At 21.8% G+C, this 14,351-nt stretch overlaps 1 protein-coding gene across 3 annotated transcripts in view; it reads right to left on the bottom strand.

Moving 5' to 3' along the window:
* Positions 1 to 14,351, bottom strand: part of LOC122858775 (calmodulin-like) — a 48,355-nt gene that overhangs the window by 11,733 nt on the left and 22,271 nt on the right. For 2 of the 3 annotated variants that reach the window (XM_044161912.1, XM_044161910.1), the window contains exons 3-5: positions 10,484 to 10,922; positions 10,253 to 10,396; positions 2,920 to 3,047 (exon numbers count right to left, since the gene is read on the bottom strand). In XM_044161912.1, coding sequence (XP_044017847.1) covers positions 2,920 to 3,047; positions 10,253 to 10,396; positions 10,484 to 10,922 — 711 coding nt within the window. The remainder of the gene's footprint in view (positions 1 to 2,919; positions 3,048 to 10,252; positions 10,397 to 10,483; positions 10,923 to 14,351) is intronic. The other variant, XM_044161913.1, reaches the window with a different exon arrangement.

The following is a 14,351-nucleotide window of genomic DNA, read 5'->3' as shown; positions in this document are numbered from 1 at the left end:
AAATAGTAAAAAGGTAAAAATCAGAGGGTGAGATAATGTTGGCTTATTTTTTGCTCGAATGGTGTATTACCACGTGCTTCCGGTTGGACACGTTTGTCGACCTAATTTTCAATTAACAATTTTAACGCTAGTAACTTTTGAGCTCAATCGATATGACACAAATTTACACGAATAAAATATATATGTACATACATTTCTATGTAACATGAGATGTTAAAAATTTAGTTGGCATTATGACCAGACATGCGGAAGTACGTGAGAAAATATAACGATTAAATGAACAGTTCAATATAATTTACTCAATAAATTTATCATGTTGTTGCTGTGAAATACTTTGAGCTAGTTTATCATTTATAAATTTTATAAATATATATTTTTAAATTGAGTAAAAGGATCAAATTAAAATTTACAATATGCCCTTGACACATGATATTTTTTTTATCGATTATATTTAAGTTTATTATTATTATTCAAATCGATTTTTAGCATGTAAATGTTTGTTTAAAATTATTGCTTATCGACGCGATCATCGGAGAAAAAGTATATTATCTTAAGTGCATGGAAAATTTAAAAAAAAAATATATAATGCTAGACAAAGTAGTGCTAGACTAAGTGATACAAGTGACACAAAAGCATCAAGAAAATTTATAGGATTATACGATGATAGAGTTTTAAAAAAATTTTACTGTTATTTATTATTTTAAATTTTATATTATGTTTTGTTTGTTTTTTAGAATTTTTTTTTTTTAAGACAATATTGTAACTTTGTTCCCATTGGACTCATTTCCCAGTGATAAAAACAAATTATCGTACTTAAAATAATTCACCCCAGTGGAGAAAAGTGATTCGTTTTTTTTTTTTATTATTATTATTTTTATTATTTTTACATTTACCTACTTTCTAGCTTTTTTCATGCAAATATTTATCGTCATTTTTTTAATGATATTATTATACTATTTTTTGTATTTTGTTTTTTATTAAAACTATAATCATTTTTTTTCTTTTTAATTTTTTCTTTTATCATTTAGGAAGTATGCTAATATTTTTTTGAAACAAATCGACTTTACTTTCACTTTTATTTAGAGATTAAGTCAAGTTTCCTGAGGCAGTATTGTTTTATCTTATTTTGTGTATTTTATTTTTGTTTGTTCCAGTTGATTCTGGAACTGATTTATCCATTGACTCAGGGGAATTTTTAAAACAACCATGAGTCACCTGGTCATGTGTATCTTTTTAAATTTTATTTTCTACCATAAAATAAATAGCCAACTTCCTTTTGTATTTTTTTTTTTTTTTATAAAAAACATACACAATGTTTCTTGATTTTTCTAATGAAACCTCAAACTAGTAAAACAAATAAATAATAAAATACAAGAAAATATAAATTTTTTATTTTTCCACATGTGTTTGAGTAAAAAAAAAATTTTTTTTTCTTCATCTGAAGACAAAAAAGAAATAAATAAAAAATACAGTTGTCTGAACAAATGGAAAAATTCACTTGACAGAATCAGTAGAATAAATACACATTGAAAGAGCGTAAAATGTCTGTTAAAAAAGTGATGAAAGTGATGTACTAAAAATACTGTCTGAAGTAAGAAAGACATAGCCAAAAGAGGTTCAAAAAAAAATAACAAAACTAGGGAAAACGATCAAAAAGTAGTTGAAAAGAATAAAGCAATGATAAAAAAGAGAAACTTGAGTATGGAGAAAAAAAATATTGGTAAAAAAACAAATAAAAAATAAGAAATAGTAACGTCGAAAATATATAACTAAAGTAAACCACTAAAAAAAAAAGCCAAGTGAAAAATGAATGAAAGAAAATAGCAATAAAAAATCATACGCATGTGGTTTTTTTTTTTGCAATGGCTATTTTCCAATTTATTCATTCTTTCAGTGCACCTGAGAAACAATTGCTTATTCACTTTTATCTAAATATAGACGTACCGCTTTTTTATATGAGTCAAAAAAAAAAAAAAAAATGAGCAAATGACAAATTCATTTATCCTACTGTAAATTACGTGTCCAGTTAAATCGCTGAAATGGCTGGAGATTTCCATTAGGTGGATTACAGAATGACGACTTGACACTGTTAATTATTGTCAGAAATTTTTCAACATTTTTTATATCAACTAAAACGAATGAACTTGATCTAAAAATTAACCCAGAAATTAATTCATATTTTCGATTTAAAAAATAATGAATTATTAATATGAAAAAAAAATATTAAAGGTATGTTTTTGATATATTGAGAAAAAATAAAATTGGATAAAGACTTTTTTTTTTTGTTTTTAAAATATTTAATTTCCATTTGAAAATTAATAAATAGATTATTTTCACTGGTCGATTAGTAAAAAGAATATATATATTCTATTGTTGAATTTTTTTTTATTTTTAAACGTTGAATACGTATATTGCATTTGACAGAAAATAAAAGAATAATGGAATTTTCATTTGTAAATTCCGGAGTCTTTTGATCTGTAAAATTTTCACGGTATTTTGAAACTTTCAACAATTGTATGACTACTAACCATCAAATCATTTTCTACTTGCGTAGATTTAGTTGAGGGTTTGTAATTTAACATGGAAAAATTATTCAGTCATCAGGTGGAATAAAAGTTCAATTGCTTGAAAAAAAAAAAAAAAAAAATAGACAGGTTTTTCAATTGATCAACAATCAATTGATTTAGTAATTAGAATTTTTTTTTTTTTGGAATTTTATTGTAACAATCAATTCATGTTGAAAAGCTCAGCTTAAATATATATTCGAGAAAAAAAATTACAAAATAGTTATACATTTAAAATGCGTCTATAAGAAGATAGTAAATTTTAATTTTTTTTTTTCAATGCATTATCCATAGGTTAAGATAAGACTGATAATGTCCAACTAGAATTTAAATATACAGCTAGTTACAAACTCACCCTAAAAGCATCTCGAAGTTCTTGCTCTTCTTGTTCTTCTTGGCTGAGATCAGTTGTCTGTGCTGCACTTGCATTTCCAATATTACTGACAATTTTTACAAATTCAACTAAACTGACATTTCCATCACCTGAAATAACAATAAAAAATAAATACAAACAATACTATTTAACTAATTATCTAAATTAAACTTTGTAAAATAAAATTATAATATCGTCTGACCATTGCTTTGTTTAACTACTTGAACTCAAAAATTTATATACATAAAACCAACAGCTTGACTGTTTCAAAATAAACAAATTTTGAAATAGTTTAAATATAAAAATTTTACAAAAATATAAAACTAAACCACTGACATAAACAAAAATAAAAAAAATATAAAAATTCAAACCACCGAGAATTCAGCATTAAAATAAAAAAGAAATAAAAAAAAAAAAAAACCAATTTTAAATTTCAGCAAAAAAGTTTTGGCAAAAGCCGAAACTATTTTTAAAAAAGACAATAATTGAAAACACTCCAACAATTTTTTTTAAATAAATAAATTAAAAATATAAAATATTAATTTGACATTTACATTAATTTTACAACAACATGAGGAGCTTCGAATTTAAATCTGATTTGTCAATCAAATGACACGACAATACCAATAAATTTTTAATCACTTATTTTATCATTAATTAATGCTTTTATAAATTCTACTTGTTGTTATTATTACATCAGGATAATCAATCAAACAATTGCCAAAATTAATTAATAATAATTTCTATATCTACCAATTATTATTGATGATAATTCAAGAAATACAATCAACAAAAATAAATCATTAAAATGAAAATAGAATTAATTTTTTTTTTACAATAATTATTATTTTCTTTGTTGTCATATTATACACATGAGTTTTTTTAATTATCTTCAGTATATTGTTAATTAAATTCTTGTGATATAAAATATCCGACGAATAATTTTTTTTTTATTCAACTTCAAAAGGCTAGTTTTTTTTTCCTCATTAATTCATGTCAAAAATATCAAAATAATATTATTTTTTTCATATTTATTTATTGACAATATAGAACATGAATGTCACTGTAAAAATTAACTGAATTATTATGATTATATTTTAAATTAAATATTTTAAAAAATATGAAAATAAATGTCTGTTAAAAATATGATTTTTAAAATGAGTTTGTATGAAATTAATAAGCTAATATTTCAAAGAAATATTTTTTTTTTACTGTATCAATTGAGTCACTGTATGTGAGGGTCTAAAATTTTGAATATAAATTATCCTGGTGTGATTACTTTGACAATACTAATATCAACCTCTAGAAAGTTAGCACACCACAATGGGCAGAAACTAGTATAGTTAATTACTAAATTTTATGCTTTTATTATTTTTGTGTATTTGTGCTTGAATTTTTACATTTTTTTTTTTAATTTTTTATTTAATTCTTTAATGCATATATTATTATTCAAATTTTTATTTTAATAATTGTTTCAATTTGTTCTTGTATTTATTAATTTTTGTTTTCTAATTTAATATTATTTTTTATTTCAATTCAATGCTATTTTATTTAATAATATATCTTAATTTTTAATAACTGTTTCAATTAAACTAAGTTAACAATCATGCTTTTTTTATTTGAATCAATTGTGCTTTATATGTTTTTTATTAATTTTTTTATTTAAACTTTTAATTTATATTTTTATATTTAAATTATTTTTTTTATTTATTTAAATTTTCCCTAATAAAAAAAAAAATTATTTAAATAATAAGTAATTGTAATAAAAAATTAATTTAAACGTAGAATAAAAACACATAAAAAACACATAATTTTGGTCAAGAGTTCATTGAAATAAGTTGATTATTAAAAAAGTTGTGTTAACTTAATATTAAGCTAGCACAACATTATTAGGAAAAAAAATTATTTAAATAAAAAGCAATTGGAATAAAAAATTAATTTAAACGTTAAATGAAAACACATAAAAAGCACATAATTTTGGTCAAGAGTTCATTGGAAAAAGTTAATTATTAAAGAAGTTGTGTTAACTTAATATTAAGGTGGCAAAACATTGCATAAAAAAAAATATATGAAAGTACAAAAATCGCGAGTTCCACACAAAAATAGCAGAAAAAAAGCATAAAATTTTAGTTCTAACTATTCTAGTTTGTGCCCATTGTGGTGTGCTAACTTTTTAGAGATCTAATATCAGTGCTTTAGAAAATAATAATTTATCAAGTGAAGTACAGCTAATCATCTAAATCAAAAAATAATAAAAACTTTAATATAAAAGAATATATGTGAAGTGATAAAAATAAAGAAAAAAAAATAAATATTTGAACTTGGAAATATATATTTTGTGTAGATGATGTGGATGTGATTTTATCGTAGTATAAATCTTGTTTACAACCATGCTCATCCAGCTGTAATCCGCTTAGGTTTTGATCTCTTCTCAGGACTCTTGATGGTGAAAAAAAGTAAATAAAAAAAAATGCGTATAAAAAAAGTCTCATATTGCCACATGAGATACTCAGTTACTACTTTTCGTGTATGTCACCTTTTTCAACATATATTTTTTCTTTATTATTATCGCTACTATTATTATTCTTTTTTTTTCCTTTTTTTAGTCACAAGACCCTCAAAGGAGCAAAGGTTCAAAAATAATGAGCAATATTAAACAAAGATATAAAAAAAATATAAAATAAAAATAAATAAAAGACAACTAAAGAAACAAAAATACAGCTATTACAATAATGAGTATAGAAAAATATAAAATAATAGAAGAAAATTTTATACAAAAGGCATACAATTTTTGTTTTTTTTCTTTGTCATTTAATAAAAAAATATATAATTCAGATTGTGACAAAAAAAAAAGACTATTATTATTTCAAATTTTTTAATAAATAATAAAATAAGATTTTTTTTTTTTTTTTATAACAATTTACTTTAAATATTTAAAAAATCTGGTTTTATATTTTTTATAAAAAAACTGTTAAAAAGCTCCTTTTTTTTCTTCGATTATCAAGTTAATTAAATTATTATTAAATTATGTAAAAAAAAAAAAATTTTGTTATTTAAATAAAGGTAATTTAACAGATAATGAATGTAAATTTTAAAAAATTATTACGTGAATATAAATAAAAATGTAAAAAGATTATTTTTTTTAATTTTTCCTTTGATGATTGTTCTACTTTAAGTGGCTTTATATGATCCTGGCTTTGGTTGGTATTTTGCCACTCTAGAATTTCTGTACTTTGTGTAGTCCACAGTGGTTACAACACCCTTGGGTAAGGTCAGAGTATACTTCTAACTTTACTCAAGGGAGTATCATCCCTTAACTCGAGTATGCGTAATTTCATAAGTGTTGTTATACACAGTACAATACTCGTTGGTTTGTATCACATAAACACAATGGTTAAACACAATGTTAAAAAATTCCAACTTAAATATATAATCAAAATAAATATTAATATAATCATTATTTAATATTAACCAACAATTGTAAATCCATTTTTTTACTTATAAATAAATCAACAAAAAAATCTTCGATAAAAACTGGTTTTTTTTTGTTGTAAATTCCCAAAATCAATCATTAAATATTATCAAACAAATAAAATTTATATTCATACTTGTTATATTATATTTTTCAATGAATAAAAATTAATTAAATAAAATTAATTAATTTTTCTTTTATTAGAAAATTTGAATTACTAAAAAAATATGAATTTTTATTTATAAAATATTTTATTTTGATTCAAAATAATCACTGTGTTGACTTGTTTTTTTTTTCGATAATAATTGATAGAAAAAAAGCTTGTTAATCTGTATGATTTAAAATATAAATATAGTTAAGAAAAAAAAAAAAATTTACTAATTTTGATGAAATAAAGAGTGATAAATTTATAGCGTGCGAATTGCACAATCAAAATGGATTTGTGTTTAAATCACCATAAGAAAAATCACTTAATAAAAAAAATAAAATTCAATTTCACAGTAATTAAACAATAGTTTATTTGTTGCCCATCCAAAAAAGAATAATAAATAAATAAAATCATCAGACAATAAGAAGCATTCAATTTTTTTTGAACAAAAAAAAATATCAAAAGAAAATGTCATTTCCATAGCTAAAATATTTTTTTTTTCTCGTTAATGTTTAAATAATAAGCCAAGTCATTCATTTATTAATATCCTAATAATTTATAATTATAAATAACAAGAATAAAATGCCGTATCATTTTTAATTGATTATGAAAGACAAATATTATTATTTTTTTTTTCTAGGATTATTTTTCTGTAGGCTTGATTAACGACCATGATATGAGAATTTATCATTGAGTGAATAATTAATATTTATTAGGATGATAATAATTGATAGATTAAGAAAGGGGATATATTTTTTCTTCTTTTACATAAAGTAAATTCCGTAAATCTGTAGGATAATACTGTGAAAATATTTGGGTGAAATTCCAACGGAATACTTTGTTGAGTTTCTACTTTGTGTGAGCTTTAATAATTTGACGTATTTTTTGAATATATATTTTATGTGGGTGACATCAAAAAGCTACTTATTTAAATATTTAAATTTATTAAAGAAGGGAATGCATATGGCTAAGTGGGAATTGAAAATAAACTTTTAAAATGTAAAATAATCAAAATAAAGTTATTTAAAATTCAATCAAATATTAAATTAATTTCTTGAAATTTAGATAATTATATTTACCATTTAAATCATTTCTACATTTGCATTTTTAGGATTAATTAATTGCGACTTATATTAAATTTGTAAATAATTAAAAAGTTGATGAAAAAAAGTTTTTTTTTTAAACTGTAAATTAAATTATAAATATTTTTTATTTTTTTTTAATTTTACATCAATAATTTAATTTATTTATAAAACATTTAAGATTCATTTTTGTGTAAAAAAAAAATTGATTTTTTAAAAATTAAATTATACAAGTGGATAAATAAATTAGTGGAAAGTTTTAAATATTTATTTCGAGATGGATTTCTATTCATGAGCGGTCAGTGTTAAAAAAATGGAAAAATATATTTTTTTTTTTTCGGCAAATACTCAGCTCAATATTAAGACAAACTTTTACAGATAAAAAATAATTATTTTATTTTCATCGCCGTATTCATGAGCAAGAAAATTTATTCAAATGAGCTTTGAATATAAAAACGAGAAAAGGATATCTCAATTTAATATTTATAGATGCAAAAATTTTGTCAAAAAAAAAATGAAGTTTGAATCTTAATCAGTTGCAACTGTCGTCAAGAAGAAAAAAATTTACCAAAGTTAATAAGAAAATAAAAAAGAAAATGATTCAAATTTCAACAGAAATATTTAATGATATAAAAGCCAAAAAAAGTTGATGATTATTATCATTATAAATGTAAATATTGACTGAATTTGAAGAGATAAAATTGTTGATATACAAACACGAGGTATTACGGAAATTTAATCACTCATGTAATTGCTAAACTATCATTTACTATTTACCCATATGCACTGGATGAGCAAAACAATCATTAGCACTACCTGAAATTCATGGGAATATAATTACAACACAACATTATCATTGTGATATTTGAGTAAATCTACAGGCCAACTGACAACAACTTTGAAACAAATAGAAAACAAATCTCGTTGTTTTACTTGTTTGAAAATTAAAGCAAGTTAATTTGTTAACAAAATTCATCAAATAATATTATTAACAGCAATTTTTTCTAATTTAAAAAACAAATAAATAATCATACATAAATTTAATCCAATTAATAACTAAAAAATTCCAAATACCCTGTAATTTTTTTCTCCCAAGAAAAGATAATTTAAAAAATACAAAAACAATATTGTAAATTAAATTTTTTACATAATCAATTTGAAACTCTTTAACTATTTTAGTCTACTTTGTTTAATTTTTTTTTTTTTTCTTTTACTCGATGAATTACATTGGAAAATTTTTACAACGTGATACGTATATAATATTCTTGAATTGAAGAAGAAGCTAAAGAGGCTAACTACCAAGTATCGATTGAAACAACGTTCAAACAAGCGTAAAGAATGTATACCTTTCAACAAAATAATAACAATGTTGCACAGTGTTTATTTTAGGTTCAAACCCATAAAAGAAATAAAAAAAAAAACCCTCACCAATAATTTAGATAAATTGAATAATACTTGTTCATTGATTTTGTACAATTGTTTTAAAATAAAATTCATTTAAAAAATAAAATTCATGTTAAATTTATATGCTTCATAAAATATTGAATAATCACAGTATAACTTGTTGCATAATTCATATTTTGATAAATATATCAATGCTGAATTGTACCTGGAATATATTAACCCTCAAAACAATTTTCACGTACTATTAAATTCGTTAAATCCAGGATAAATAATAATTTTAAATCAAATATAAAAATATTGTGATTTTTTTTAACACCATAAAAATTGTTGCGTGATGAAAATTTATCATATATAAGGAAAATAAAATAAATACATTTATACATATGTGATCTCATGAAAGTCAAGGTGAATAAAATGAGTGTATTAATATGTTTGCGTATGTTTGCAAGAAGGTGGAGGAGTATAAAGTGCTCGATCAAAAAAGGTTCAATATAAAAAATAAAATGAGGAGTGTATGGGTTTCTCAATGTTTACCAATTCTCCAAGGCATCCTCATAAATCTTATGGAATTTTTAGTCTTTATATACATTGCATCATTATATCCTTTGCACATATAGGTGTGTACATAATACATATACTATATATTTAATAGAAAAAATAAACTAAAAAAATATCTGCAATTACTGATGGTATTTTCAACTTGGAAGATAAAAAAGCAATTGCTTCGATTATTTTGTAAAATGAAATTTATAAAATGAAAAATATCTTTGTTGATTATTTGGATAATTTTATAAAATTATAATGTGTTTATTGTGTTGTATTTTAGTTTGAAACTTTAACATTGTAATTTACTGTGGTGTCAAGCAAAATGATACATTTGTCTTTTTAAAATAAAGGTTTCTAATTTCTAATGAATCAGTAATTCCATTGACATAAATAAAATTAAATAAAATAATTTCTAAATACAATTTACAAATTTTATATATTCATATATCATATATATTTTTTTTTTTAAATATATAAAACGATATGCATCAAGGATAATGCATTTAAAATTTTAAGATAAAATTGATGGATAGATCAAAGTATAAATGAAGATTACCAGTGAATGACACACTTGAGATTATACATAGATATACGTAAAATTTGAGGAATTTTAAGTACATAAAGAAAAGTATTTAAATAAAAATTTTCATATATTGCACTTACCGTCAGTATCTATTTCCTCCAGCATAGTATTGAGCTCTTCTGTTCTTGCAAATTGTCCCAGACCACGCATTACTCTACCAAGTTCGTCTTTAGTAATGCTGCCATCTCTATCTTTATCAAATAAATTGAAAGCTTCTTCAAATTCTAAAACAAAAATATATAATAAAAAATAAAAATATATTTTAATTATTAATAATAATAAAAATAAATTTAATAAAAAATATTGTTAACCTTTCATTTGAGCTTTACTGATAGCTGGCATTTTGTTGTCAGTTCCACTTGTTGAACATCTACGTGAATCTGGTAATTCAAATAATAAACTTGTTGGTAATCTATTCTGTCTTGATGATGAAGATGATGATGATGACGTACCTGCAACTGATTGTACTGATGTACTTAATCCTGTTTCACATGTCACACCAATCTGAGCAATGCAATCATTAACTTTTTTACGAAAGCACAATGGTTGTTTATTATTATCATCATTGTTATCAATATCTATATCATGTAAACATTGTTGTTGACAATTTGTTGTCATTTTATTTGATATATTTGATACTGATGAGTCACGAACATCCGGCCAGGAAGTATTACTCATAGACGGCCTCGAGGAACATTCACCAACTGGTTCTTCATCACCACCACTTGCCCCGTCTGTGTCTTTTCGTGTCTATAACAAAAAAATTAACAAAAAAAAAAATTATTAAACGATCACTGAGTATACACTCAATCAAAAGACAATTGTTTTTTTAATTAACAAATTTTTTTTTAAATATATTTTTTCAATTAACTTCTAACATAAACATTTAACTATTATTAACAATTTAAAAATTAATAGTAATTTTATTTTTAATTACAAGTGTTAAATGTTTATATTAAAAATATTTTTATTAATTTATTTATTATTAAATTAATTGTATTATTAATGATGACTTTTGGATTTTTATTTTAACAGAAAATGGAATGGCTGACTAAAGCTTGAGATGTTCTACTTTTGTCAAATAAAAAGCTTATTAAATCACTTGTAAAATAACTATCAAATATTATTAATAAATATAAAAAAAATTAGTCAATAAAATAACCAAAAAAATATATTTCCATATTAATAACTGTTTTTTTTTTTTTTGCAATATAATACATATTTATTTATTCAATTTTTTTAGATTAAGAAATCAAAAAAAAAAAAAAATCATAACGTCAAAGATAATATAACAATTTGAATGTTAATATTAAGCAATTTTATTTTTCATCGAGATAAAAATGTAAATTATTATCGAGGGTGTCGAAAAAGGAATACAAGAAAAAAAAAAAAAATTGACAGCTTGTTTTTACGACAAAATATTTAAAAATTAAAATTAAAAAAAAACAAGACTTGTTACAGAGCTATGTCATGGTAAATAAATTTACTATAATTACTACTGTTTTAGTATTTGAACAGTAATTTAATTTCTAATGACACAAGTCAAATTTATTTACCTCAAAGTAATTAATTACTATTCAATAGAAATAAACAAAATTAGTTGTGAATTAAACTTCCTTACTCAGTGTATATCGTAACAATCTTTGTCAATGAATTTACTGATTTATTTTGCATGATTTAACCGCAATGATATTATTATCAACATCAAAAGTAATTCATTTTCTTTGATATTCGAATATTGTAATTTTCAAAATTTATTTGACAAACTTAAATCTTAAGAAACACCTCAAGTATATAGAAGATTAATGAGGAAATTTCTTTGTTTTAATATATTTCAATTGACTTGTTCATTACGAACTAGTGGAACAATAGATAAAACGATTTGAATAATTTTAATACCTCGTTATGCAAGTTCGTTTCAGTTTAATTTCATTTATGAAATTGAGAACAATTTATTCGACAATTATTTGAATATTAATTTTATTTCACATCAATGCATGATGTAAAATAAATCAATTTTATATTTTCAATATCAATATTTGTTTTTCATGTTTCTTTTAGTCGATAAATATTCTTTCGTAAACAAATATCAAAAAATAAAAATACTTTGTTGATTCAGTTTGTATTTTATTATTTCCATAGAAAAAAAAATATTTAAAATATGTAAATTTATACAATTATGTATTTTGTTAATTGTGTTGTTATTGTTAAATATTATTTACATTTATTTTCAGATTATTAAAAAAATATGCAACGCAATATTACCGAGATAATACAGTTGGATCATTAAGGTAAATGCGTTGATAAGAAATAGAATAATAGAAAAAAAAAAAAAATACGTTCCATAAAGAAAATAAATGAAGAGATTATCACGTTAATGGATTATTGTGCTTTCAAGTTTGCTTATTTATTTTTTGTTTCTTTATAAACTATTAATATTAATATTATGAAAATTGGAAAATAGTATGATTACGAGATTATGGTATTTATTAAAAAATATAAAAATTGCGTAATATTATAATTTTATAAAAAATAATAGTCATGAAAAAATATACTACTTTTAATAAAGGAAATTATATAAAAGTAGCCAAGCACATAATTACTATAATTATAAAATAAAATAAATTAAGGAATATATTTATTTATATTGATAGAAATGTTTTTTTTTGGTCAAAAGTTATTTGCTGAAAAAAAAATGTAAAGAAATATATTTGAAATAGTCAAAGTGTTTAATGTAAAGTTGTTGATATTAAGTTGTTTATTTATAAATAGACAGTTTGAGTTTTTGACATGTTGACAAGTGTATTGGCATATTGAAATTAGATTTGTTTAGAAGAGGACAGCTGGCGTCAAAGTGTGATGTTAATTAGTTGACTTGCATAAACACCCAATTAAACTCAATAATTACTGAATTTTATTTGTATAAGTATGTCAATATTAAAGTAAAGTTTGTTTTATATTTTTGATCATACAAAATAGCATGAATAAAATATTTTCTCAGGCCATTTTTGATGAGAGGCTGACCTTCTGTATTTATTCATTCAACAACGAATGTTTTGGTTGGAAATTCATATAGTGGATAATATTGAGAGGGTTTCGTTTTATAAATTGGCAAATTTTCATAATTTTTTAGCTTAAATAAATTGAAAACTAAAAAATTTGTGTCCGTTCGGCTGTACCTCGTCTCAAAGTTTTAAGTAAATTTAAAATTCAAAAGTTTTTGTTCCACAGTATTACGCACTCTTTATAATTATTAATTTTTTTTCCTCTATATTTTTAAACAACACGAATAAAGTTAATGGAAAAATACGATGAAACTAAGTAGTTTTTTAAAATCATCAAATTTTCAAGACTACTTTCACAAATTTAATTCAATCTTTTCTTTATTTTTATAATAGTTTTCTTGTCTATTTCCATTTTTAGAGTGGAATTTTAAGGAAATTCATAAATATATTATGAATTAAAGTATATAATAATAATTAATAATACACTGCTTTTAAAAAACAAACAATTTTTTATTGAATATCTATGTGAACTTTTAAAAAATTTAAAATATAAAAATGTAAATATTTGCAGTTATAAAACTTAATATTTTTCTTTTAAAATTCATCTCATGGTCATGTTATTTTTATATTAGTTTAACATACCACATTTTTTTTATTTTTTATAATAAAAAAATTTAACAGCATATTGTAAAAGCTCAATCAATAATTTATCATTTTTTATATGTCTTTTGTAAATTACTTTTTTATATACTTTATCTATGAAAAAAAATTGAGTAATTTTCATACAATGATCAGGTTAAATTTCCACTCTCTCTTATTCTTAAAAAATATCAAAAAAACAAAAAAAAACCTCATCAATTTAAATTCGAATAACTCAAAAATACGCCAACAATAATTCACATTTTTTTTCTATTTTTAACTTTTATTTTTGATGATTTTTAAATAAAGAAAACTCGTAAAGCTATTAAATTTTCGTTAGTAGTCATGATGATCACATTTACGTTTTACTTAAAACATTATTCAAAAACTTTATATAAATGAGAAGTATAAAGTAGAAAATTGTGTTTAAAAACAGCTGTATATTTTTATAAAAAACTTGTGGAAACATTGAATCAATATACTATCATTAAAATAATAAAAATAAATTAATTAACTCAATATTAATTGCAAAATA

Source organism: Aphidius gifuensis, linkage group LG6 (genome assembly GCF_014905175.1).
Source record: "Aphidius gifuensis isolate YNYX2018 linkage group LG6, ASM1490517v1, whole genome shotgun sequence".
NCBI lineage: Eukaryota > Metazoa > Arthropoda > Insecta > Hymenoptera > Braconidae > Aphidius > Aphidius gifuensis.
This window is presented reverse-complemented; position numbering and strand designations above follow the sequence as displayed.